General features: G+C 48.2%; 1 protein-coding gene across 10 annotated transcripts in view; it reads left to right on the top strand.

Moving 5' to 3' along the window:
* MVB12B (multivesicular body subunit 12B) overlaps nucleotides 1-25,120 on the top strand; it is a 51,305-nt gene extending 26,185 nt beyond the window's left edge. For 9 of the 10 annotated variants that reach the window (XM_072352461.1, XM_072352458.1, XM_072352460.1 and 6 more), the window contains 4 exons: nucleotides 1,390-1,487; nucleotides 16,519-16,574; nucleotides 18,181-18,240; nucleotides 20,766-25,120. In XM_072352461.1, coding sequence (XP_072208562.1) covers nucleotides 1,390-1,487; nucleotides 16,519-16,574; nucleotides 18,181-18,240; nucleotides 20,766-20,852 — 301 coding nt within the window. In that variant the 3' untranslated portion in view covers nucleotides 20,853-25,120. Of the gene's footprint in view, nucleotides 1-1,389; nucleotides 1,488-6,669; nucleotides 7,005-16,518; nucleotides 16,575-18,180; nucleotides 18,241-20,765 lie in introns of those variants that run through there. The other variant, XM_072352463.1, reaches the window with a different exon arrangement.
* The last annotated feature ends 346 nt before the right edge of the window (nucleotides 25,121-25,466 follow it).

A 25,466-nucleotide genomic window follows, 5' to 3' on the forward strand; every position in this document is an offset into this window, starting at 1 on the left:
GTAAGGAAAATGCATTATGCAATCAACTTGCTGGGTATAAGTTATATCGATCTTGGCCGAAGTTTGCATTAATTTGAAATAAATCAGACTTTGTTTCCCGTTCTTTCCCTACAATGTCGTGCTTGTAAAGAAGAGGAGAAGAGGGAGAGAACCGATCTCATTGCAGCAGTCCTTATCTCTGTCTCTTGGCCATGGCCCCACACAACACAGCCAGGGAGAGGTGATGAAACACGGCAGTACTGCCTCAGATCAGAGCGGGGCGCTGCGGGCTGAGCACCCACACAGTGCTCACAGTGCTGATGGTGCTGCATGTGGATCTGGGCCAGCAATGGCGCTGGACTCGGCGCTTGGTGCTGGTTGGCCAACAGGAACTGCACATACAGAAGGGTGGAGCCTCTTGCAGCAGGTGCTGGGGTGAACTTCTAAAGTGCTCTGCTTAGAAATGGACCTTTTTCAAATAGATCTGCTTTGCTTACGTGCGGAGTGTTTCCTGCTTTGTTTAGATATGACAAAAACCATCCTCAATACCAGCCAAAGAATTGCAGATCTTTCTGTTGGCTGTTGTGATGCCTCAGAAAGTGTTTTTGGGTACAGCTATTAAAAGAAAAATGAAACAAACAAAATACCCTGAACAAATGAGGAGCCTGCAGTGCCCGCAGGCAGCACTCTTCTGGTTTATAGCGTGTCCATGACAAACTGCCTCTGCTGGCAGAGCCCCGTGCGGGTTCTGCTTTAACAGAACACTGTTAGCCAAATTTGAAAATATTTTCACACCGTCTTTGTTGTTAGAAATAGCTCTGGGAAGAACAGCAAATTCAGACTGATTGTTGCTTTTTCTTATTTTATCCATGCTGTTCACCATCAGCTGCATCAAGATCTAAAAATACGTGGCTCTTTGCAAAATCTACCTTCTGAGTAAGGCAAACGGTTTCCAGATGATTTGCACAAAAGATAAAACCTGCTGACTGAGAACATGGGTCAGATTCCTCCTGGACAATATCCAGGGCTCCTACAGCTGCAGCACAGAGCGTGGGGTTCCCTGACAGTAGGCAGTGCTGGGCACTCTGCAGGTAGGCAGCTCTGCTGGGTGAGGTGTTGGCCACTGCCTTTGCATTTGTGCCAGACTGAGCCCTGCTATGAGAGTTGTCATTGTATGTGGCAGTGTGATCCAGAAGATTAATGATAATGTTTTTTAAAAATTCACGTGGAGCTGAGATCAGCATTAGAAAAATACAAGTTTGAGTTGCAGGGCAAACTCGCTGCTGTCGTTTGGCTGCTCTGTGGACAGACAGGGAGCTGGCAGCCCACCTGGGGCACCCTTGGAGTCACCTCAGTCAATGGGGGCATCTTCTGCTCCACGGTAACCTTGTTTCCCTTTCTCTTCCTCAGGCATATCTCGCTGACACTTCCTGCTAGCTTTCGAGGCAAAAGTCACAGCAGCCGCCTGGACTTGGAGCACCAGCACTCAAACCTGTACGCCATATCAGGTAAGCTGGCGCACACCGTGGTTTCTCTGCTTCTCAGTAACCAGAAGGTTAACCAAGTTAAAGCAGGCTTGTTTGTGTGAATGGCAGGTGGGTGCTGTCTGTGAAATGCACCCCCAGATCTGTGCAGGTGCCATTTAAGCACTGAGCACAAGGAATGCAGAGGGACCACAAAACACCTGGGTGGAAGTGTTGTTAGTAGTGAGCGTTACTCACTGCTGAGGAAATGGCAGCCCTCAGGGAGAGATACAGCTGCCCAAGGTGGCTTCAGATGAGAGATCTGGTGAAAGCAGCACTGGCATAAACCTTGCTTTTCAGCTTTTTCATGATCTTTGCTGGTGAGTTGTGTCAGGCATCTCAGCACGTGGCCTGGGAGGCTCATTCTGTATTGCAAGGACAAGTTTTCATGCACGCAATTCTTTGCTATGTGCAATATATTTGTTAAAAACAAGTGATGTTAGGGCAAATCTGAAATCAGATGTGGAGATGAAGCTTAGATGAAATTAGGATACAGGTTGTTCTACTTTACTTTTAAGAACTATGTGCTCTCTCATGCTGTGACACACTGTTTGCTAATCTGGGCTGGTATGCTAATGCTGGAGGTTATGATAGCTTCCAGATGCTGGTGTGGAACTGCCTATGAATTTTTTTGCTAGTTTTTATTTTTACATAGTTTGTAGGGAAGAGCACTGAGGCTCAAGCCCAAAGCTTTGCCCATGTGGATATTGGTAATTTTTTACTGTGCTTCAGGACTACGTGGTGGGTTTGTTTTGGAGATAGGGTCCCCTTTGAGCTGACAGCACTTCTCTTCTGAAAATGGTCCTGCCTTGAAGTGCATGATTTCTTGGAAGATGAGAATGCTGGGAAGGAATGCAGCATGCTTCTGGGGCCCAGCACAAGGAGGCAGGGATGCTCTACAGAGCTGCACTTCAGAGTCTCTCACTCTTGCAAGTGTTGAGAGCTTTGCACTCTGGAAGCTATTAAGAAAGCACAGCAAAAGGACTTTGGGTTCTGCAAACTAAAGAAGAGTGTTCCATACAGCTGTTGCACAGGAGTATATTTCACCTGCCCGTCCTCTTATTGGGGCTGTCCTGCACTCTAATTCGGCTAAGCAGCGCAGGAGATTTTTCCTTAAAATTAATTATTTTTGAGTGCTGCTACACCTGAACAAATATTGTGATAGCCGCAGTAGAAACACACTTAGTAGCAGTTTTCTCTTTGTTACAACATTTTTGCAAGGGAAGAAAAATATTTGCTTTAGACCTGACTATGTCAAAACCTAATGAAAGTGAGCTCCCTTCTCCTGACTGGGGCAGATTCTCAGAGCAGCTTGGAAACCCAGAAGCAGCAGCAGAGGATTTGGTGGGCTGTACAATAAGTACTGCTTGTGTACGATCATAGAAGAGGTGGTGGCAAAAATGTTCCTTTCGCAGGTCCTTTCCATTAATAGTGAGTGACACTTCTTACATGGGAACATGGCACTAATTCACGTACCATAATCAAAGGGTTATTTAAGAGGTAATCTCTGACTAAAACTGCAGCTTCAAGTTCCTAAATAGACGGAATATAAGAGTGGCATAATTCTTGTCAGTACTCGTTTTTCTTGTTACTTTCCTGCCCTAATAGATTTAGAAATGTAACGGAAAGCATGTCCTGTTCTTGTGCTCACAAGGCCATCCTGCACAGGGGATGGTAGAGCTGTGTTTTCTCTTCTGATACAGCATCAAAGGCACTGGTGGAGGCAGTGGTTCTGCTCGAGTGTTGCTGGGCATGACCCTGCTTTTGGGACTGCCTCTGCTTGCAGCATGAGCTGCCTGGAAAAACAACCTGTTCTACCAACATCCGGAATGTTTTACAGTATAGTTATAGGCAAAGCATAAAACAGAAAACTAGGCATGGCATCAGCCCTCTGCATTTGCACAAACACATTTCACTCAAAGTGTATGGCTGCGTTTGTTCCCCGAAACTGCCCGTTCTCCGCCAGGCGTGTTACACAGGCGTGTTGTTGTGTGTACTGTGATGTAATTAATGGTGATGTAATGGTGATGTAATGGTGATGTAATGGTGATGTAATGGTGATATAATGGTGATGTAATGGTGATGTAATGGCTATTGTAGCTGCGGGGCAGTTCTGAAGAAATGCTTAGAAATGCTTTTGTCACACAAAACATCCTTTGTGTTGGCAGGGATCTTCTTGCTCACCTCCTGACCGCTGTAGCCTTGTCAGCAGCTGTGTTGAGGTGCTGGGATAATTCCCTCTGTATACTTGAACCTTACCGAGGCAAATTAACCCCAAGGCACATGGTGGAAACCATTCAGAAGTTTCCTGTTATGTCGGAGCAGTTCTCAGCCAGTCCCTTTTATCTGTGCTGCAGTGTTGGTGTCTCACTGCAGTGCCATGGCAACGGGAAATTTATGAGCGCTTCTGCACTGCTGCCCTGAGTGCTCCCAGGCTGGGGTTTGGGGAGGGGTCCCAGTGGTGCAGAGAGGTGGTGGGGGAGGGGGAAGTGGTGGGAGGCAGGCCTTGCTGATGTGCACCTGAGCTGCTGGCTCCCTCTCTCGGCTCCTGGCAAAATGGAAGGCTTCTGGTTCTGGCTGAGGGAAACAAAAGCCATTATGGGCAGCCTCTTATCTCCCAGTTCTGGTGTGGTCTTGGTCTGAATTGTGGTGAGAAGTGGATAGGATATTTAGAGAAAGAGCTGTAGATGTGCTGGAGGTCTGTGCTGTGGGCTCAGCATTGTCCTGAGCCACCCAGGGCTGTCCCAGCACATGACACTGGAGGTTCAGTGGAGACCTTATTGCTCTCTATACCTACCTGAAGGAAGGTTGTAGTGAGCTGGGGGTCGGCCTCTTCTCTCATGTAACTGGTGATAGGACCAGAGGGAAAGGCTTCAAGCTGCACTAGGAGAGATTTAGGCTGGACATTAGGAAATACTGTTGCTCTGAAAGAGTGATCAGGCACTGGAATGGACTGCCAGGGGTGGTGGTGAAGTCACCAACCCTGGAGCTGTTCAAGGAACGTTTGGATGTTGTGCTGAGGGACATGGTTTAGTGAGAACTATTGGTGATGGGTGGATGGTTGGACTGGATGATCTTGTAGGTCTTTTCCAACCTTGGTGATTCTGTGCTTCTGTGAATGGGGAGGAACTCAGCAGAACTGCTGCAGGGTGAGACCTGATGCTGCTGGCGTGGTGCTACAAGGAGCGCGGTGCTGAGGGCTGACAGGTGTAATATGCATGTTCCAATGGGCAGCAGCTGGAAGAAGAATATCCTGCACCAGGCAGTCCTATCAGCAGGCACTGCTCGATATTTCACAGGACAGACTTTCTTCATGGCCTTCAGCTTAATTAAGATGTTGTTGTGAGTACATACTGCCTTCATTTCAGACTGTGGCATCATCCAGCTGCGTACTGCTTTGCCTTATTGGAGCCACAAGGACAGTGGGAGAAGGGAGCACTTGCAGGCAACCACTGATGTTAACACATAGGGAAAATTCCTGAATGAAGTGAAAAATTATTTATAATAACGGTACTCAAATAGAAGGGAAATAAGTCACTTTAAGGGTATATAAATTTTTATGATAGTATATAAACAGCCATAGCTTGCCTTGTTTCCCATCTATCCCTGCAGAAAATGAGGGCAACATCTAACATAAAGAAAAATATAATAAGAAAACAAAGAAATGAATGGGAAGAGCTGGAGGATTGATCGCTTGGTGTATTTGTATATCCTGATGTAAGAGGTGCTGCTGACAGGTGGCCAGGTTTCTTCTGTACAGAACCATGTGTGCGCTGTCAGGGCGGTGCGAGCAGCCTTGTTCCGATTGATGAATTGCCTGCTTTCTTGATTAAACCTTCCGTCACTTAAGAAACAAAAAGGCTGTGTTTGGATGGCAGAGTGGGACACGTCAAAAAAATCTGTCTGCTTTACCTTTGTGCAGATGTTGGGCACAGACTGTAACATGTATTATTAAAATGAATGTGGCATTTACTGTGCATTATTTCTTTCCTGGGAGAAAGGACCTGTAAATTATATGCTAATAATCAGCTTTAACCCTTTCAGAAACCAAGAGATGAAGCAGTGTGAATATTCTTGCAGGCCTTGCTAATTGGATGGTCCTTAATGCCACTGCAGCTCTCTGAAGTTAATAACAGTGCATCAGGGCAGGATGGCACTGCCTTGAGAGTCTCACCTGCAGGAAGTGCTGTGCTGTGTGAGTGCCAGCAAGCAAAGCCTGGTGGTGGTAGATGTTGCACTGCAAGTGCTGCCAGGGCTGTGTGCCGGGGTCAGCAATGCAGGCCTGCTGGCAGGGCAGGCTGTGACCGCAGTTCCCAGCTTCCTGCACTGTGCCAAGTTTGGTTTTGCTAGAGTTGCTCTGACCTGCAAACTGGTCATATGTGACCAAGTTGCCATCTCAAGAAAAGAATTAGGGGTGGAACAAGGCCTTAACATTCCTTTCGGAGCACGTGGCAGGACGTTGTTGGACACTAGTTGCTGAGATAGCTGAATGAGGTTTCGACCTGCTCAGCCATGGGCTCCATCTGGCACCGTGCTTCTCACTGTGCCATTCCTTGCTCATGGGGGAATGAGGCCCCTGCTGGCACTGTGTGTGCCCTGCACGCTGCTGGTAGTGCCTCTGCTGTGCCGTGAGGCTTTCTGCTGCCAGCTCCTGAGTCCTGCTTCAGGTGGGTGTCTGTGGGTACTGCTGCAGAGCGCACAGTCATTCTGACTGCCTCATATACAAAGTCTGTTTGTACCTTCTGGAGTCTGACGCTTTCAGACTGTCAAGACAGAAATTGCATTGCATGAACTGCATCAGGTACTTCTGTGCAGTCCCGTCAGAATGTGTGTGAAATAATTAGAGCCTCTTTGACCAATCTTGTGCTTGAAACAAGTGCACAAATGTCCAAATGCTGCTCCAGCTGTCACCTTCTGGGCAGGAACCTGACTTCCATCACGTCATCCTCTGCCTCTGCAGGTTGCTGCTCTGGCATCGCCTGGAGATAACAAGGTGATCTGCTACCCTTGGATGTGACCAGGTTCCATTTATTTTGAGCATTTAAATATGAAAGCTGCACTGGAAAAAAAAAAACACAACAAACCAAACCAACACAAACAGAGCGTACTTTGCTGCCTGTTAGTGTATAAGTGTTTCAAATAACCCTTGTTGCTTTATGATTTCTAGCCATGTCACTACTACAGCCCCTCGTGTGTGGCTCTTAGAGGAGCTTTTGCAAGGGGCAGGACTGCATCATGGAGCTGTTGGGAGTGGGGAGCCCAGCCCCTGCAACACATGGAAGATTTGGGAATGCACTGGGCTGACATGGATGTGTAATGCAGAGCTTGGAGGCAGCAGAGAATGGGAACTGCTGATAATGAGCTGGAAAAACATGAAAGCCAGTGGATTCCTGGAGATGAAGAAGTGGGAGAAAAGTTAAAGACTGTGTTACGTTTCTGTGCCCATGTGTCAGCTTCTTTCTCATTGCAAAATATCAGGTTATCTATGCTACAGCTGCCACTTACTTCTCTTCAGCTTGCATTTCCTTCTAAAAGATACTGTATCTTTTATCTGGATGTAATGAGGAAAGACGTTTTAATCAGAGGTTAGTCATTTATTTTTGCAAACTATTGTTTTCCTTCATCATTTTTGCAGATAATTAAATGGTTCGCTTGGCACAGTGTGTCTGCTTTATTAAAACAGGTAATTTTGAAAAAAAAAAAGAGAGATGGTATTTTTTGGTTCACTGCACAAGAATTGCTTTTATCTTCATCTTCCTGTGTAGTTTCTGGTGGCTCTGCAATCCCCTCCGATGTTGGAGCTCTTTGGTACGCCCAGCTCTGCTCTGCAGAGGGGAGGCCCTGTGCTGCGTTTTGCTGTCGATCCAGATTGCCGTGTGTGTGTTCGTCACACTTCTTAGGAATCAAAGCAGAACTAAATTTATTTTTTGTGGCACTGAATTTTAATCAGAACGGTCCAAAAGCAGACAAGTTGTGACACAGGCTTTATCCTGCACTGAAACCCCTTTTCTAGGCTGGGATTAAAGTCAGCCCATTCTCCTGCCCTGCAATTCCCAGTCTCTGGACTTAGAGTGCTGGATAATCATCAAAACACAAAAAGGTCTATTAATAACCAGCCGTGCAGGGAGACCGAAGGCTGATGTAAAGTGCTGCAGCTGCGTCTTCCAGGCAGGGAGATGTGGTGTTTAATGCTGTGTTTAATGGGATTCAGAGTAGTGTTTGTGGTGGGCTCAGCTCAGCTGTGCCCATTGTGGTGGGACAGGAGCTGGGCTCTGCTTAACTTGGTCTGGTCCAGAGCCGCATCCTTTGTCTTCCCCAATCCAATGTTTGTATAGTGGTACGAATGCAGGTGTCAGCTGTGGCACTGCTCTTTTCTGTGCCCGTATGCCATTACTGCCTACTGCAGGAAGTGCTGTGCCTTCGTTTTGTACTGTCCTGGGATCCACTCACACCGGGGCCATGCGCCTGCTCCCAGCAGGGCTGCTGGGGTCCCGTGGTGATGCAGGATGGCAGTGCTGGTGCTGGTGGGGTCCCGTGGTGATGCAGGTACCCCACGGCTGCACAGCACAGCTCACAGTGCTTTCTGTGGAGTGCCACCTCCGGGCACTGCGCCGTGTTTGTTTTGCTTTGCTGAGTGCTGTAGTTCCATTTTTTTAAATAGGAAACTGCTCTGTGGTTTGGATATTTAAACAGTTATTAACCGAATGACAATTAACAGATTGCACCGACAGATTTTCTTTTCAGAACCTCTGAAATCGAGTACAGTTTGCAAAACTATCGCAGCACAGTAATGACAATGAATTTTGATTTCCCGGAACTGATATTAGACTCCTTATTAAACTATGTGCATCTGCTTTTAATTTACTCCAAATAATTGGAAAATGCAATGAAGCTTTCCAATTAAAGCACGGCTTTATGCTGTTTAATAATACCCCCATAATATTATAGCTTACGAAGTGACAGGTGAGTTGGTGTATGAATAAAACATAAAGGCAGCAATAAGGGACAGAAAACCGGAGACAGTTGTTGGGGATTTTAAATGCTGGATGTAATTTGCATATATTAATCTCTTCTTTTCAGCCTTATCAGGCGTTCTTCAGTATTTGAAGTTAAAATAGCGTTGACAGGCGGGAGTACGCTTAGTTTTTTCAAGGATTTATTACTTGTATAATTTCTGATCTTTAATAAGCAGATATGACTGATCCTCATAGTTCTATAGAAATCGGTTAATTGTTCCAGATGGCGTGTACTGATTATGCAAAATTACTTTTCACACCATTTTTTTTTTTCTGATGGAGTTTGGAGTAAAATTAAATTTTTTATAGCTTTCTTATCATGCTGTTTTACAGTGGTTTTCGCACAGAAGTTGAATTTAATCTACTATATTACATTGACCAGCAGAGTTATTCTAATGTAGCATTTTGTGATTTGACAAAGAATAATAGAACACATCGCTCATTGTTCGTTACCATGCTGCTAATAAAAAGGAGTTCTAGTGCAGAAAACCAGGCTGTTATTTATGAAGAATGCTTAATTTGCACCCTTAAAAAAGCGGAATTGTTACAGTGAGATGTTCTCTCCTTTGGATAGAAGACTGGGGCAGAACAAATAAAAATAGCCTCGTTGCTGCAGATTCCCTCTGACGCGGGAGGACTCTCTCAGGGATGGCTGCAGGCGCAGCGTGCCGTGCCAGGAGGTGTGTCCCCATCATCCAGAGATGGATCTCAGTGGTGTCATTTTGTAATCCCTGTGGTGGGCCCATCCCGGTAGCAGAGCCATCCCAGTGCCACGCTGTCCCCATCTGAGGCTGCTCCCACCCCTGGTGCACTGTAGCCCTCGGTGGAGGGCCGAGGTGCAGACCCAGCCTGGGGCCTCCCATCCTGCTGCTGCTCCTCGCAGAGCAGAGCAGCCACTGGTGAAGACACAACCTTGTGGTGAATGGAATTAAAATCTTCTATTAGCGACTGAAGGAGCTGTGGCTGTTTAGTCTGGGGAAAAGGAGGCTGAGGGGTCGACTTTATTGCTCTCGTCCAATATCTGAAAGGTGGTTGCAGCGGAAAGGGGTTGGTCTCTTCTCACTGGTGACAGGACGAGGGGCAATGGCCTCAAGTTGCACCAGGGGAAGTTTAGGTTGGATATCAGGATAAACTACTTGACTGAAAGGGTTGTGAAGCACTGGAATGGGCTGCCCAGGGAGATGGTTGAGTCACTATCCCTGGATGTGTTTAAAAACCATCTGGATGTGATGCTCGGGGTCGTGATTCAGCAGAGGGCTCTTAGGGTAGGATGGTGAGACTGTGGTTGGAATCGATGATCTTCAAGATCTTTTCCAACCTGAGCAATTCTATCATTCTACAATTCTATGATAAGCTAGAAAAGTGGGGATGCAGCAAATGGACTTCTGGAAAGAGTGCTTATTTTTAACTCAGTAGAAAGAAGACAAGTAATTAACTTGGCCATTAGAAATCGCAGGATTTCTCTCATCTCCTGCAGAACAAAAGATTGTGTATACTTTTATATATGTACAAATAATGTATAGGGAAGCAAGTAATGGCATAAATCAGGAATGATTAGAAAATATTTGTTCTAATGAAGTAATAATTTGGTAGTAATGCTTTTCATCAGCGTAGCTTAAGGCTACATTAAGTGGACAGACTTTATATGGATTCTCTAATTTTAATCTCCAAAATGCTATCTAATGTCTCATTAAGACTCGCATATAATGTATCTTAAGTACAGTCATTAAATATAGTTTAGGGAGATTTATGTTCAGATATTGCTTAAAGATGTTTTAATAGGCCCATTTACTCTGATGATATTAATGAGCTCTTAACACATATTAAGCTTCTAAAACTGGGAGCGTTCCTCTGGCAGTGACAAAACAACGTGGACTGGGGCCCTGTGGCACAGCCGCCTTGCAGGGCTGCAGTTGCCCCCAGGGCTGTGCTGCTGTGGGCAGTGGGGCTGGGAGGCACCACGGGTCTGTGTGTGTGCTGCAGTAAATGAGGGCTTTTAAGGATTGAGCCAGGCACGGCCATGATTCATACAGCCTGCAGTTTTGATCGTTTCAGGTTGGTGCAGGAATCATAACTGCATTTAATACAAGCTGCTCGTTCCCATATTGTTGCTTTAGTTCCAGCTCTGCAAGTTATTGCAAACAAAATTCTCCAGTTTCATCGCTTGGCTCTTTTTAAAGAATCCTTCTGAGTTCAGAGACTTTTCTAATTACTAAATTGGTTTGTTAGGAGGAGATAATAGCAAATTTCTTCTTTTCGTAATTGGACATTTCTTCCCTGTAGGCTAATGTATGCTCAGCACTCACATGCACAATAAGCCGCGCTTTTGAGAAGCCATAACTAGCTAATAAGTGCCGCGGTGTCATCAGAGAGTAATGGTTTGCTGATTAGCATAATTAATGACAAATGGTGGTGCGGAGCTGGCGGATTGGTTTAGCAGATGATGAATGCGTTGCAGCCGCCACTGAATCCTGCCAAAGCCCCGCTGGCTGCCAGCCGCCCGCTGCCAGCAGGCAGAGCCCTATGGCTGGGGCTGGGCTGGGGCCTGCACAGGGCATGGACGTGGCCCTGAGCATGGCACTGAGCACAGCTGTCCCATCTCAGCACAGGGCTGGGACACTCAGGGGCAGCTGATGCACTGCAGTGGGCTGCCTCAGGAGCTCCATGGAGGGCAGGAGGAGCTGCCCGTGTCCGTCCATGCTATGAGATGGGCACGTTTATCTGTGACTTGATTAATCAGCGCTAATTTGCATTCGCATGAGGCTGATAAAAATAGAGTTACCTTTTCACCTTTAAAGGGAGGAGGGATTATTTCTAGGTTGTCTCTTTTTTAAGTGATAAGCAACTCTTTTACCGGTAAGGATGAAAATACTTAATTTGCATTAGCAAAAGAAGCTAATTATTATATAGTTAATTAGCATCTGGAAATGAGGATTATCTTAATTACAAAGCACAATTTCCTTAATAGCTACAAAACTGTAAGTTTGATCTGTGTGGAGATCGGTGACTATTATTATGTAATTAGTGATCATATTAATGGTGCAGTGTATTTAGATATAATTTGCATATGCAAATGAAATTTAACTGATAGAAATATGTGGCTCCACTAATGGCTCTGAGCACTTAAAAACTGAATTACATCAGGAGGTGAGCTCCAGGCCAGCTACGTGGCACCACTGTCCACGCAGCCCTGGCTCAGCCACGCTGTAGCTGCTGGCAGCTGGACACTGCCTTGTACAGCACTGCTCTGCACCACCCCTGCACTGCTCTGCAGCACCCAGCTGCACATGGTGCTGGGTGCAGGGCTGGTGCCTCCTGCAGTAGCAGCCCCTCCCCTCTTTATTTTTTTTACAGAAAGCCATTCATACGTCAGGTAAGGGGAATAAAAGCTTGTAGGGCCAGACCCCCTGACAAAAGGCAGTGTTCCTTCACTGTGCCCTGGTCCCAGGCTACAGTACTGCAAATGGCTGCGGTGCCAAGAACATGAGCACTGGAGGAAGCAGCCTGCCCCAAGCAGGATGTTTCTCTCATCAAGAGGAAGAAATTTACAGCCACGGCCGGGGAACACTGCAGCCATTGTGGGTGCCTCCTCAGATGCTTTTGGCAACTGTTGACCCCAGCCTGAGCTGTGCACGCTGGCACTGCTGTCAGCCTGCTGCGGGCGGTGCAAGGTGACGGCCCCACGGGTTCTGCTGCCTTCAGTCAGAGCTGGAGGTGACGGAGCAGTGTCTGTGTTTCCTTCAGAGCACGGCCCCGCTGCTCTGCTCAGAGCTGTGTGAGCGCCCCACGCTGTATCAGCTCTGCTCTAATTAATTAAGGACTGTTGCTTGGGAGAAGCACGTGCTTAGGTGTGAGCTTTGATGTTCAGTATGTTGCAGAGACTTCAAAGGAGACATTTTATTAAAAAATAATAAAATCAAGAGCTCCCAAACACTCGCAATCTGAAGAGCTTGTTTGAAGTCGCTCCATGCTGGCAGTGTGGGGCAGCCGCAGCACCCAGGTACCATTAGCTATTACCATGCAGTGCTTAACCTTCATGTTATTTAAAGAGAGAAAATAATCAAAGCCAGGAGTGTTTTCGGAGCTTGATCTAGCAATACAGAACTAATTGTGTTGTGTCGTGAGTTATGCAGGAAATAGAGAAAATCAAGGCTGACAATCAAATTAGCAAAAATGAAAATTTATTCCAGGTCTGTTTTTTGAATCAGTGTCATTCACGATGAACAGAGAAGCTGTGTCCGTTTCCATTGCCAGGACACCTCTCTGCAGTGAGGCCCAGCCCATCCCCCCTGAGGAGCTCCAGGCAGCTTCTGGCTGTGCTGTGGCCCAAGGAACCTCATGCTGGGGCTGTTCCCCTGGGCTGCAGTTGGAGCTGGAGACAAGCCCAGAGGAGGGCGGTCAGCTGCTCTGTGCTGTTGTTTCTCCCCTGAGGTTTGGCTGTCACAGTGCTCTGGAGTGCCGCTCCATCTGGGATGTGGCGCACAGTAGTGTGGAGCGCACACACGTGTAGTGTTTGGGCTGCTCTTTACATGGCTGTGTACAGAAGAGCAGATGTAGAAGGCTTAGCTGTACAGCATGGAGGGAGCGGCTCGTTCTGGAAATCTCTCTCCCTCCTTCTGCCTTGCAGGCTGCTTTTCCTGCACTTGTGAACGGCTTTCCTTGGGGCTGAGAGCACAGCATTCCTCAGCACTCGTTGTCCTGCACAGTTCCGTGCATGGGTGCAGGCACCGAGCTGTGCTGCAGTGGCAGTGCATTCAGAGCTGTGTGCTTTCCTGTGGGTTGTGGAAGAGATTATTAACATTTAATTTTCAATGCAGTGCAGGAAAGTATTTTGCAAGGAATTCAGTTAAACATTTTTAAGATCAGCAAGTGAAAATTCAAGTGTAAAAGACCATGCAGAAACTGCAGTGAAGGTAGCCAGAGCCACAGAAGCACGTGGGGAGGATGTGAGGAGGGGACTGGAGCTATGCGGCCGTGTCCCATGGCTGCAGTGTGAGGAACTGGCACTGCCACAGTGTGCACCGAGCAGAACCACAGCTATTCATCTGCACCCAGGAGCTAAATATGACAATGTTAGCATTTTTCATTTCCCTGACGTTACCATTAATAAAGCAATGATCCAAAAGAAGCTTTGCTGAGTCTGTTCTTTATGCTTCCATCACTCACAACTAGATAATTTCACACAGGATCGTTTTTAAATTAAATGACGATAAAAGCGCTCCGCTGTCCTGTGTTCACTAGTTCATAGAAGTCTATCAAGTCATTAATGTGTCATGACAAACTGCTAGTTGGATTCAAGAGTAATTAATTATTTGCATAAATAACAGGTTGGGCTTGGTGCCTTGCGCAGCGATGGCGCAGTGCGTTGGGCGCTGGGATGGCCGCGTGTGGATGGAGCTCGCTGTGCTCTGCGGCCTTCAGCAGTGGCTGCTTCAAGAAGCCATCCGATGATTGGAGATTTTAGTGAACAATGATACAGATTTTCATAATCACCATTAATCACCACATCTTTTTCAAGATAATTACAGCAATTATTATTTAGATTCCTCTTTCATGTGCGCATTGTAGAAAAGAACAAGTGCTTATTAAGCCGGGTAGTGTAGAGGGCTACGGTCTGAAGTTCTTTGTCATCCAGAAACTCATTATGTTAACTGATGCTGCCTGTGAAAGTTCGTCAGCATGTTTAAATGAGGGTAGCATTGGCAGTTCTGATTATTTAAATCTGGTGGCTTTGCTAAAAATATAGTTATTCTAGAAAGATGAATTACTAATTTGACAACCGCGATTTAGTTGGAGTCTGCAGCACAGAAGGCAGCATCTCTGGTGAGCTCGCAGTGGGTGACGGTACTCCTCGTGGCACAGGGAGAGTTTTAAGTCAGCTAACAGCTCGTGTTTACAGCCAGGGGGGCTGTGGGGTGCGTGGCCCCGCGGTGGGGAGATGGACTTCTCTGGAGGTTGGGCTCAGCACTTCTGGCTGTGGGCTCTCGGCACCCTTCTGATTGCAGCAGACGAGCTAATTGGTTGTGACCTTCAGGGAGGAGCTGTTCCTCAGAAACAGTAAACGGTGCTGACGTTTTTCTTCCTGAGATCCGTGTCTGTTTCTTGCTGGTTTTGAGAGTGGTGCAGGCAGCTCCCTGATCTGTTGCAGATGTAGTTCCATGCAGGGGAGAAGCCATCTGGGCGCAGTGCTATGGTTCTCGGCAGGCCCTCCCTCACAGTGCCTGCCCCAGCACAGCAGTGCGATGCCGGGCTCTGCCCGGCTGTGGGCACACTGCAAGGCCAGCCATCACTTGGCCCCCTGTGGCACGGTGTGTGTAGGTGCCACGAGTCCTGTCTGGCTGTGCAGAGCTGCTGAGCAAGCTTCTTGCCTTCTGCTGTACTCCCTGTAGTGTGACGGGCCTGCCACGCCAGCTCCTGAGCACATTCCCTGCACTTAGGGACTGCGGCATTAATAACACGCTTCCATGCATCATGCCATTTTTAAGTATGATCATTAGGATAAAGGGCATATACTTAATTACAGGCCTGCTTAATTACAGCTCTGTTGAAGCTCGTTTGTTTGGGAGAGTGCTAATTGTGCTGCTGGGCCCTTGGCACACCCTGCATTCAGCTGCTCCTCGTGCAGCAGTGCAGGCGCGGGGCACCGTGGCTTGTCCCGCAGATCACCGCACAAACACCGGCGTGTGAGCAATCAGAGCAGCTTCTGTTGGGGCAGCGGATGCAGATGGTCCTTCGGGTTCAGAACTTCGCAGGGTTTTGTGATGCTGCTTTTCATCTGTTTCCTTTTGTTTCATGAAACACCGCGGCTTCCACCTAACACCTTTGATAATGAAATGATCTCAGTGGAGCGGGGTTTTGTTTTCATTTGGTTTGATGCTTTAAGTCAAAAATAGACAGAGTGTGAGATGCTGAGTATTCTTAAATGACTCATTAAATCACTAACGTAATAACTCGCTGGCAGTGAGGAAACAGCAAGCGGGGAGATGAGGGCTTCAGGGGTGCAGATGCTTTGTGAAAGAAAACCCTATTTGAGGATTACTGGAGGGCATTTCAGGGGTTAAACTTGGTCTGGTTGAAGTTTTTATTTCCTTAAGAGCTGAAATTTAGAGGTGTAACTGACACAAAGCGTGTGTGTCTGGGGCTGCACTCTGCCTTAGAAATGTGCCCTTTTCAGCCTTGTGTGGAAATTGCTGAGATACATGCATCAGAAATAAGTGGCTCACTTGTACTGACGTATCTTGTGGGAAGATTTCTGTGAAGTTTCCAAGGCAGTGATAACAAGACAGGAACACTGAGCATCATTGCTTTATCTGAGAAGAATATACAAGACATTAAAATAGAAAAAAAAAAATCCTCTTAATATCATAAAGGTGGTGCTGCAGGGAGTGCCTGGCACAGAGATGTGTCCGTGTGCCTGTCCTCTACTTCACTCGTTTCTGTCCTCTGGAGGCCATTCACATTTTGTTTGAGCTCCATTTCTTGCTGCCAAATCTCCAGCAGTGGCAGCTGGGCAAGGGAAGGGGCTGGCAGTAGTTCTGCCCAGGTAGCAGTAGTTACAGCTTTGCATTTGGAAGGTGAAAGTTACATGAACCAGGTATTTTCCTTCTCCTCTTGTTAGGACACCAAGTTAGCTCAGATGGATCTCTGTGGGAGTGGTAAATAAATATCTGTCATTTTAGAGTGTTTGTTTTACATTGCAAACACCATCCTGTTTTGGCAGCTGGACCGAGTTGGAAGCAAACTTAAAACTGAGAGCATGAAATTACATGTGGATTGAGCAGGGAGGGTTCATCGAGCTCCTGACTTTGTAGGGACTAACCCAGCTGTGTCTTGAATGGAGAGAAACTGCTGGGAGATTGGAGGGAGAAATGATTGGCAGTAATTTCCATGGAGTATCAGATGTCATTGCCATGTACACTTGGTATGTTTTTGTGAGCGTGAAGTTGCACGCCAGAAGTGAGCTGGAAAAGTAACATCTCTGCTTGTTTTGTCCCTTCCAGCCATGGATGGAGTGCCTTTCATGATCTCAGAGAAGTTTGCCTGTGCTCCTGAAGGGGTGAGTTGTCTTCATGCTTCTTTCCGTGTCCGTAGTTTGTCTGTCTGTGGGGAGTGGTCACAAAGTGCCTGTTTCTGGGAGCTGACCTTGCTGAGCTGTAGGGAAGGAGCAGCCCGGGGCCAGATCTGCACAGGAGCTGACTTCTCCCCAGAGAGGAAAGTTTAACACAGTTAAAATGGGAGTGGCAGAATGGCTCTGGGCACGAGAAACACCTTTGATTTCTTAATAGAGATTTTAAAGAAAGTTGCAAATACTCATGTCTACCACATTTATATTGCCATTGATGCAGCAATAGAAATGTGCGTGATGCCAGGTGAGGTGCTGTGCCCTGACCAGGCCAGGCTCCCTCCTCCCACCTCCTCACCTGAGGCACGATGCTCCAACCACCCTTAGCAGCACCGCCGCTTCCTCTGCCCTAAAACCAAGTGCATACGGCATCACCTGAGCCTTCCAGAGCTGTTAAATTGCTGTGAGCACTGGTGGCTGCATGTGGAGCTGAGGAGCTGCGGCTGACCCTAGATAGCAGGGTTGCCATGGCTACACTGGCAGAAATCCAATTCCAAGGTGAAGCTGTGCCATCATGTTTACCAATTCCAGCCTGGAAAGTTTAGAGAGGTGCTCGAGTCCTAATGACACCGCAGCTGGACCTCTGCAGGGCACGAGGAGCAGGAACAGCAATAGAAAAATGATTCTGGCGTTCCTGTTGCCCTCTGGCTTGAGAGATTATTTAAGTCAGGGAATCTCTGGTGCAGCAGCAGAGCAGAGAGGTCCCCATGCATAGCACAGCAGCTGAGCTGGGGCATCCCCATGCACAGCATGTTTGGGCCCTGTGGGAGCCACTCAGTACCGCATCCTGCAGGGCATGGCACTGACTGGAGTTGGTGGGCTGGAGCTTAGAGGCCCTGCATCCCATTACCAGTTCTTTAATCTATCTAATCGCTAAAACAGTATCTCTTTTAAAGTCAATTTATGAGAAGCTGTTACAGCAAGTGCAGAGCTGTCAGCCGTGTCTGATTTTTCCCACCATGCTCCTGCTTCATACATCCTTTTACTCACTGACACAACCTGTGTGTGCAGCTGGATGGGGTTTTTCCACAGCCATTGCTCTTTGCAAGGGTTGTTTATGGGCCGTTATTCCCAGAAAGCTGGGACCCCTGCCATGAGGACAAATGCAGAGAGATTAGGCTGTGCTAATCCTCCCTTCAGATCCTTTAGACACCATTGCCACCATATGGTCAGTTTGGTTGCAGCTTTCCCTGCCTGTGCCACTCACACCTGCGTGCTGCGGCCAGACAAAGTCTGTGAGCAGTGCAGGGATGTGCTGAGGGCAGCGAGGTGGCTGAAGATTGACCTGTCTGAAGCAACATGATGATCAGTGTCAGCTGTCCCCAGTTAGGGAGAAAGGCATTAGAGCTGTTATCCCTAAACCAGCTTCTGCTTCTTCACTCTTGTGGTGCACCAAGAAATAGGATTACGCATGTGTTTACAGATGGTGCCTCTAAGTCTCTGGTGGTAGAGTCTGTGCTGGCTACAAACAATATGAAAACAAAACAACAAAGAAAAAAAAACAACTAAATTGGACATTTGTTTCTTTTTTCTCCCACAGATGCAGCCAGTTGATCTCTTGGGCATCACAATCAAAACCCTTGCAGAAATTGAAAAGGAGGTAGGTACCCAGCCATGCACTGAGCAGAAGCTGTGTGATATCTGTGCTTATTTGGTTGCAAGATCCTCTGCCCTGTGGCAAAGCTCTCTTGTCTTTCCCAAATCACTGCTTGTGGATGAAGTCAGCGTTGAGCTGAGTAGTTAATATGGAATTAGAAACACCTGTGATTTGTGCCTACCGAAGCTTTAGGTGTTGAATCCAGTGGCAAAGTCTGCTGCCTTTCATTTCCAGATGTCCCTTATTTAACATTTCTTTCTTGTTATCAGAATGTACTGCCTGTGTGCATCCTTGGTCACAGACAAACACCCCTGTCGTGCACACCATCAGGGTTAAAGGCAGTGTGTGCTGGGAGGCAGTGGACAGAGGGGCTGGCACCTGCCCCGTTTCCTCACACCCTCCTGATGCATTGCAGGCTATGTATTTTTCAGAGTAATGAAAAGTCTAATTATGCAGCCCATATTCCTTGATGAAGTATCTTGTCTGCACATAGATAGCTGCACATATAAATATTGCGAATTTCTGCATGGCTTTATTTCCCTTGCAAGCAATAGCACCATTACAGCAAATCTTCTGGATTTCCAAAGCAGCAAGAATGTTTTCCCTGGAGCTAGATGCCTTGCAAAAAGTATTCCCAGAGAATGCCAAGAGTTATTGTTCTCTGTTGCCACATTTGCAGATGTGTGCACCCATCCTCCAACCTGCACAGTGAGCCGAATGAAAGGACCCCACCCTTCCAGGGAAATCAGGGAAAGTAGGTGCCAGTTCTATTCTGCACACTCAGGCTGTGTCTGAGCCTCTCACTGTACCAGGCCCAAGAACTGCATGACTTCAGTGCTGGGGAGCGTGTGAGCAAACGGTGAAGCCCAGTGAAAGCAGAGGGTGAGGATGCTTGGTTTTAAGATGTGGGCACAGTTTGCCCATAGCCAGTTCAATGGATGTATGGCAGTGAGGAGCAGAATGGATGCATGCCATCTCCTTGCAGGACTGCAGCAAGTTGTGCTTGCTGGTCCTCATGTCCCAGGCAGGGAAACTCCCCTGTGTGTGTCCAGGTGAGCCAGGCGGGCTGCACGTGGTGCAGCTGTGCAGCAGCAGGGCTGTGCTGTGTGTGCAGCTCCAGCAGCAGGTTGGGCTGTGCAGGATGTGCTGCTCAGGCTGCTGCAGGCCGCAGCTCTCTGAGCGAGGCTTCCTTGTTAGCCCAGCGTTGGGCTGAAAGTCTGGAGTCTAATTAGTGAAGTGCGCATCTAATATTAATCATTCTTTTTAAACTGACAAGGAAGGCTGTCCATTTAACCACTTAATTGCTCCAAGTTTTCACAGGCTGCTCTCTGCAAATATGTTTAATGAAGAAGTTGTAAATCTAAAGGAGCTTTAAATTTTCATTTTATACAGAAATATTTCTCCTTGTTCTCATGTTTGTAGTCAATTCTCCAGAGTGCAGTCACATGAAATGTTCTTTAAATGAACATATTTGCTAACTGGCATGATTTCAGTTTTTAAAACATTGGTTCCAGCAATTAGGCATTTTTTTCAGCTCCCAAATGACTAGAGAAATTCGTCTTGATTATAATTGCTCTTAGCCACGCATATCTAATTTGTGTCTTTTTAAGTGTTAATTAGTAAACAGTTTGAGCTGACATCTTTATGCGTTTGTTTGTTGAAAAATGAGGCTTATTGCCGCTGTAGCTCGGGGTGGTGCTGCTGGCTGTGACATCATGACATTGAGGTGCAATTAATGAAGACATGCTTGCCAATTAAAAGGCGGTCTGGCAGCACGCGGCTCGCTGACACGCCGTCCCCGCAGCTGGCGGCGCTCGATGCCGCGCGGACAAGATGGCAGCTCGGCGCGGTGCGGCGGTTACCGTGGCAGCGCCAATTCCCGTCGCGCCGCGCGTACCCGTGACGCGGCGAAGGGCGGGAGGCGACCGCGGCGCAGCCCGGGAGCGGTCGCCGAGCACCCCCTAGTGCCGGAACGCCTCCCTGCACCGCGCGGCTCCCGCTCCGCCCGCAGACGAGGCCGCTCGGGGTCCCGGTGCGGCCGTCGCTCGGCCCCGCCCGGCGCTGTGCCGCGGTACCGCCGTGCGGCGGGGCGGGGCGGGGCGGCTGGCGGCGCTCCCGGGCTGACTGACTGCCGCCAGGTGGCGCTGTGGAGACGGCCCCGCGCTCCGGAGCTCGGCGGCGCTGCCCGGGGTGAGCGGTCCGGGTTGGCCGAGCCGCGCTGAGCTGGGGCCGCAGGCTGCAGGCTTAGGGACTGCGCCCAGATGGCCGAACCGACGGTTGTAATTGCGGCGGTAGAGCCCGCGTAACCGGGCCGTTCGGCGGGGAATCTTCCTGCCCAGCTGCCCTGCGAGCAGGACGGCACAACGGGCACGCCGGGTTAACGCGGGTCTGTGGGAGCGGGGCGATTCTCCCGAGAGGCACCAGCGGGGGCTGCCAGGCGCCCCCCCACCCCCACCTCCCACTCGGGACGTTCCCCCTGGGGCCGCAGGCGGGTGTCCCAGCGGTGCCTCTGTGTCCCTTTCCCGCAGTATGACTACAGCTTCAGGACGGAGCAGAGCGCGGCAGCCCGCCTGCCGCCCAGCCCCACGCGCTGCCCACCCGTCCCACCGTCCTGAGGGCCACCGGCGCCGGAGCGGCCATGCGCGCGTACTACTGAGCGGGACGCGGTGCCAGGCCGCCACGGACGGCCCCGCTGCTCCGGCCTCACCCCGCCCCGCACCACCTCCGTATGCCCCGCTCCGCCCGTCAGACCTCGCAGCCCTTCAGCCGCTGCCGCAGATGCGCGTCCACGTGAGTATGACTGACTGGCAGCCCCCTGGTTGCTCCTATTCCCATATCCCCTGCTGTAGGACAGTCACAAAACAGCCAACTGTAGCAAAGCGCTGTGCACAGCCGACGGTGAGCTCGCAGACAGACGATCGGGAACGCTCGGCAGCGAGCCCTGAGAAAGAAAAGGACTCAGCCGTCAGCAGTGGACCCCAGGCTGCACACCCAGGCCCAGCCCGCATGTGCCGCCCCTCCTGTGGTGCTTGGTGGTGGCACTGCCGAGATCTGAGCGCACAGCAGCTCCACTGCGATCAGCCCAGGCTCAGGTCTTCATTTTAGCCATAGGCACGTGGGGCCAGGGCCTCTCAGGCCTACGTTAGGCCTCTCCCCAGCAGCTGGTAAATGGAGGTACCACAGAGCACAGGCTGCGCTGGGGTTCCTCTGCTATGCACAGGGACCTCAAGTGACAAACATCCTGGCTGCCCTGGGCTTGATGCTGACTGTGAGCCGGCCAGCCCCTGCACGCCATGCTGAGCCATGCCCTGCTGACAGGTGGATGCTGCTGCCCGCCTGTGGCGTGGAGCAGGTCTCTCATTTTTGCCTCATAGCTGCTAAAACAAGAGGCGTGCCCGTTCCCTTTGGCACTCTAGAGGGAAGCACTGAACTCTGGCGTAGCATAGGCTGAGAGCTGGTGCGTAAAGCCCTGACCTCAGCCTCCTTGTGAGCTCACTCCAGAGCTGAATGCATGTCTTGGAAAAGTCTGTTGCTGTAATAAGTTATTGAGAAACGCCTATCTGACTCTGTGCTGCTTTTTTGAGTTTCTGCTGTAGAACAAAGCTACATCATGGCAGCGAAATGGCAATTTTTAAGTAAGTGTTAAAACGTACAACTTTTTGTATTGTAAAATAATGATTACCTAACCCCATTGAAATGCAATTGCCATAGTAACAAATAACAGTATTGCCGCTCTCTGTCTGGGTCAAGTGTATGCCCTGACCTGCTTTGCACTGCTTTTGATGGATCTTGTATTTTCTAGTCGGATGGAATGGTGACTAACGGTAGGTTTTGTACTGTCAGCTTGTATTTTTTATTTGTACATATGTAAAGTATTCCTTGTCCAAAGACTCATTTCTGGTTTTAAGGCACCATATCGTATTTCTGGGATAATGAGCACAAAATACCTTAACATTCAGGATAGTCTGATTCCAGTTCTTTGCTTCAACTTCTTCCAATCAGGTAATCATTTTCTAAAACTGCCTCTGTAAAGCAAGGCTGTGTGATTTGAAAGCACAGGCAGATTCAGTTGCAGGTGTGTCATAATTTGGTCAAAAGAATTAAAGCTATTTCATTTGCATCAGCTCTGGAGGTTTGAGTGACCCCCTGGAAGTGCTCATTTACTTGAAGGTTGCAGTACCATTTGTAGTTCTTATTTATCCTGCAGGAAAGCAAAGCCAGACCTCACTGCCAAGCTTCACAAAGGCTAGATTGATGATGCCGACATCGACAAATGAACACACCATGGCAGCCTGGTCATTTGGCTCAGGTTCACTTGAAGTTCAAATCCACTCTATGCAGTAGTAGTATGCCCATATCATCCATCTTTTGTCGTTCTGTGTTTCTGCTTGTAATTTGTCCTGTAGTTTTCTGTGACATCCATTCGTAGCCTCTCTTGTAGTACAGTGGATGCTGCAGGTAGGTGGAAGCTGGCTGCGGTGGTACATTCCTCATCACGTTGGGACAGCAGAGCTACAGATAGCCAGCGTTCCCCATTGCTGATGGCAGGGGAGTGAGGGCTGCAGAGACAGTGCCAAGCTTGAGAGTCAGCTTTTGCTACCAGGAGATGGAGGCATATCTGGAGGAACACCTGGTCCCACCACCTCTCCACATGCCGAAGGCAGTGCCGACCACACAGTGGTGAGGAGCAGCTTTGGGCACTGCCAGGCTCTGATCCAGGGCAGCTCTCCCTGGGGATGCCTTGAGGAAACAGGCATGCAGCATTGAGTCCCTTCCTGTGAGATGTAGCTTAGAGCAGATAACACTTGCGCTTTTGTATAGCTTAGTTTTCTTCAAGTAGTAGGTTCAGCTTTCTCCTCAGTGACCTACAAGAAACACTGGATGGCTCAAAATGCTGACAGGACAGGCAGCTGGCACACGCATCTAAGAAATCTTCAGGATATATCTGTATAGTTGGTTCTCTTAACTTATACTAGCCTAGCAAATCTACTTCAGGGATGCATCTGCAAATAAATTTGGAAGAAAAAGTTGGTCTTTACAGTGTTTCTGTACTGTGGCACTGCAGAAGATAGCTGTTCCTGAAAGTATGAAAAGTGCAACTGCAGTTCTCTCTGTATGAGCACAGTAGGGATGTTCTGAGTGCTGAAGGCCAGTTGTGCTCTCTGCCGTGCTAACCAGAGTCTAACAAACTGTTGGCATTTCCAAAGGGAGAGAGCTCAGAGTCACTGCTTAGAAGCATGGCGTGATGCAGCACAACTTGGCTGGTTCTGTGTGTCATTTTCATGATCCACTGATTTTAGGAAGCTTTCTTGCTGCACCTCTGCATCCCCAGACTGTGGGTACCAGGTCAGTATTTTCGCAGGCAGTTTTTGTACTGTTCTGTAACTTTTGTACTCTCGGTTGCTCATTGCAAGGCTGGTCCTTGCATCCTTGCAGCGATATGCTGGAGCCCGCACAAGCATCTCTGCATCTTCCTCCCTCCCTGTCCAACGTGCAGTGTGCAAGCGTTGCCCAGGGAGTCAGTGTTCAGGCAGCCTGATATCAGTGTTGTCTGGCTGTAGAGAAGCCTTCTGAAGCATACAGGGAGGGATGTGTCAGCAGACGGCAACAGAAGTGGATTTGCAGAGCTTTGCCAGATGTGTTTGGCTACCTTGTCTCTAGAACAAAACTAGACACCAGCTAGCTTAATGTTGTGGCTAATGGAAAAATTAGTTTACTGAATTATCCACCAGATTTGTATCTCTGCGAGAAACAGAAAAGCAGCAGCAGTTTAGTTACTGTACAGTATACCTTCTGATGTGAATTAGTAGTGGCATGCTGCCTCCTGGATTTCCCTCAGCAAAGAGCATACTGAGGTGACTCATGGACTATCCAGGACAGACAGTGATGTCTAATGTGTTAATTATGGAAAGGCAAGATGTTAGTGCAGAAAGTAACGTGGAGTGTGAACTTTGTGATCAAGTGTGGCCAGACATAGCAGATGTCTTCCTGTGGGAGTGTTTCATAGCTGTAGTTTGTAGAAATAAGCTTTGTCAGACTTTTCTCCTTTGACTGTCACTGCAGTTATCCCGATGTTTGTAGGAGAGGATCCCCTGAGAGCCTCCTATGTAGTAAGATGTTGTTGGTTAAATCTTGGGTTTTTTCGCGTGCTCACCTGGTGACACCTGGCAGGGCTGCTGTGACTCTCCTTGCCCCTTTCCCAAAAGATCAGCACAAGCAGCTGCACAAAATAGAGCCTGCAGCACTTGACTTACCGGTGTCTTTAAAAAAAGGAAAAAGATAACGTCCCTGCTGTGCTCATCCAGCAAAGCAGCAATGCTGGCAGAATGAGGGCCTGGCAATGGAGTCTCAGCCCTACGGCTGCTGTGTCCCACTGCCTTCCTCCCACAATGTGTCTGCATCGAACATTAACTCAGCCCCAGCCTTGACCAGCGAAGATCCCAGCACTGGGGCAGCTACGTGGGGTCAGTGTTCACTGTTCGGAGCCATAAGGTCAACGTGCTGCAGGTAGGGAGGGTGCTGCCTGCTAAAGGAAAGGCACAGTGCGGTACTGCTCGCTTTGTTCCATACAGGGAAGCCAAACAGTTCAGATATTTTGGTCAGTTATTGTGAAATTGTTTCCAAACAGCAGCAGTTTTAAATGCCGTCATGCAAGTGGAGGAGAGAAACCTTTTATGTGGTTGGAAAGTGTTGTTTTGAGATGCTATGCATTTTGTTGGGTTATTGAAAACAAATTTACTGTGCATTAATCTGATGAATGTTACTACCTTTTATATTTATTTTAGATGACTCTCCTGTATTTTACAAAGGGAAGTTTCATTGTGTGATAACAGTCTGTACTCTTAATATAATTTGTTAAATAAAATCTGTTTTAATTGGTTTATTCTCTGTTTTGTGTATGTGTTAAATTTTGAGCTTAAGAAGCTTACAGCTCCTGCTCGTGGGAGCAGAAACACTCGGCCCTGGGACCAGTGTGCTGGTTTGTGCTCCTCACCATCGCTGCATTGGCCTCTTCGTATCCCAAACCTGGAGTTAGAATGTGTCAAGAGGAATTAAACATCAGTCAGAGCTATTCTGAAATCCACTGCAGTGCACTGGTTTTAACTGTAGCACCTGGTACTATTTTTATTTCTTGGTAAGGTTACAAGTTAGTTTGATACAGGTGATGTTTTCTTACAGTAGACTTTCAGTTCAGTGCAGCGTTTGGCTTGATACTACAATGAATACTT

Source organism: Excalfactoria chinensis, chromosome 18 (genome assembly GCF_039878825.1).
Source record: "Excalfactoria chinensis isolate bCotChi1 chromosome 18, bCotChi1.hap2, whole genome shotgun sequence".
In the NCBI taxonomy this organism is placed as follows: Eukaryota; Metazoa; Chordata; class Aves; order Galliformes; family Phasianidae; genus Excalfactoria; species Excalfactoria chinensis.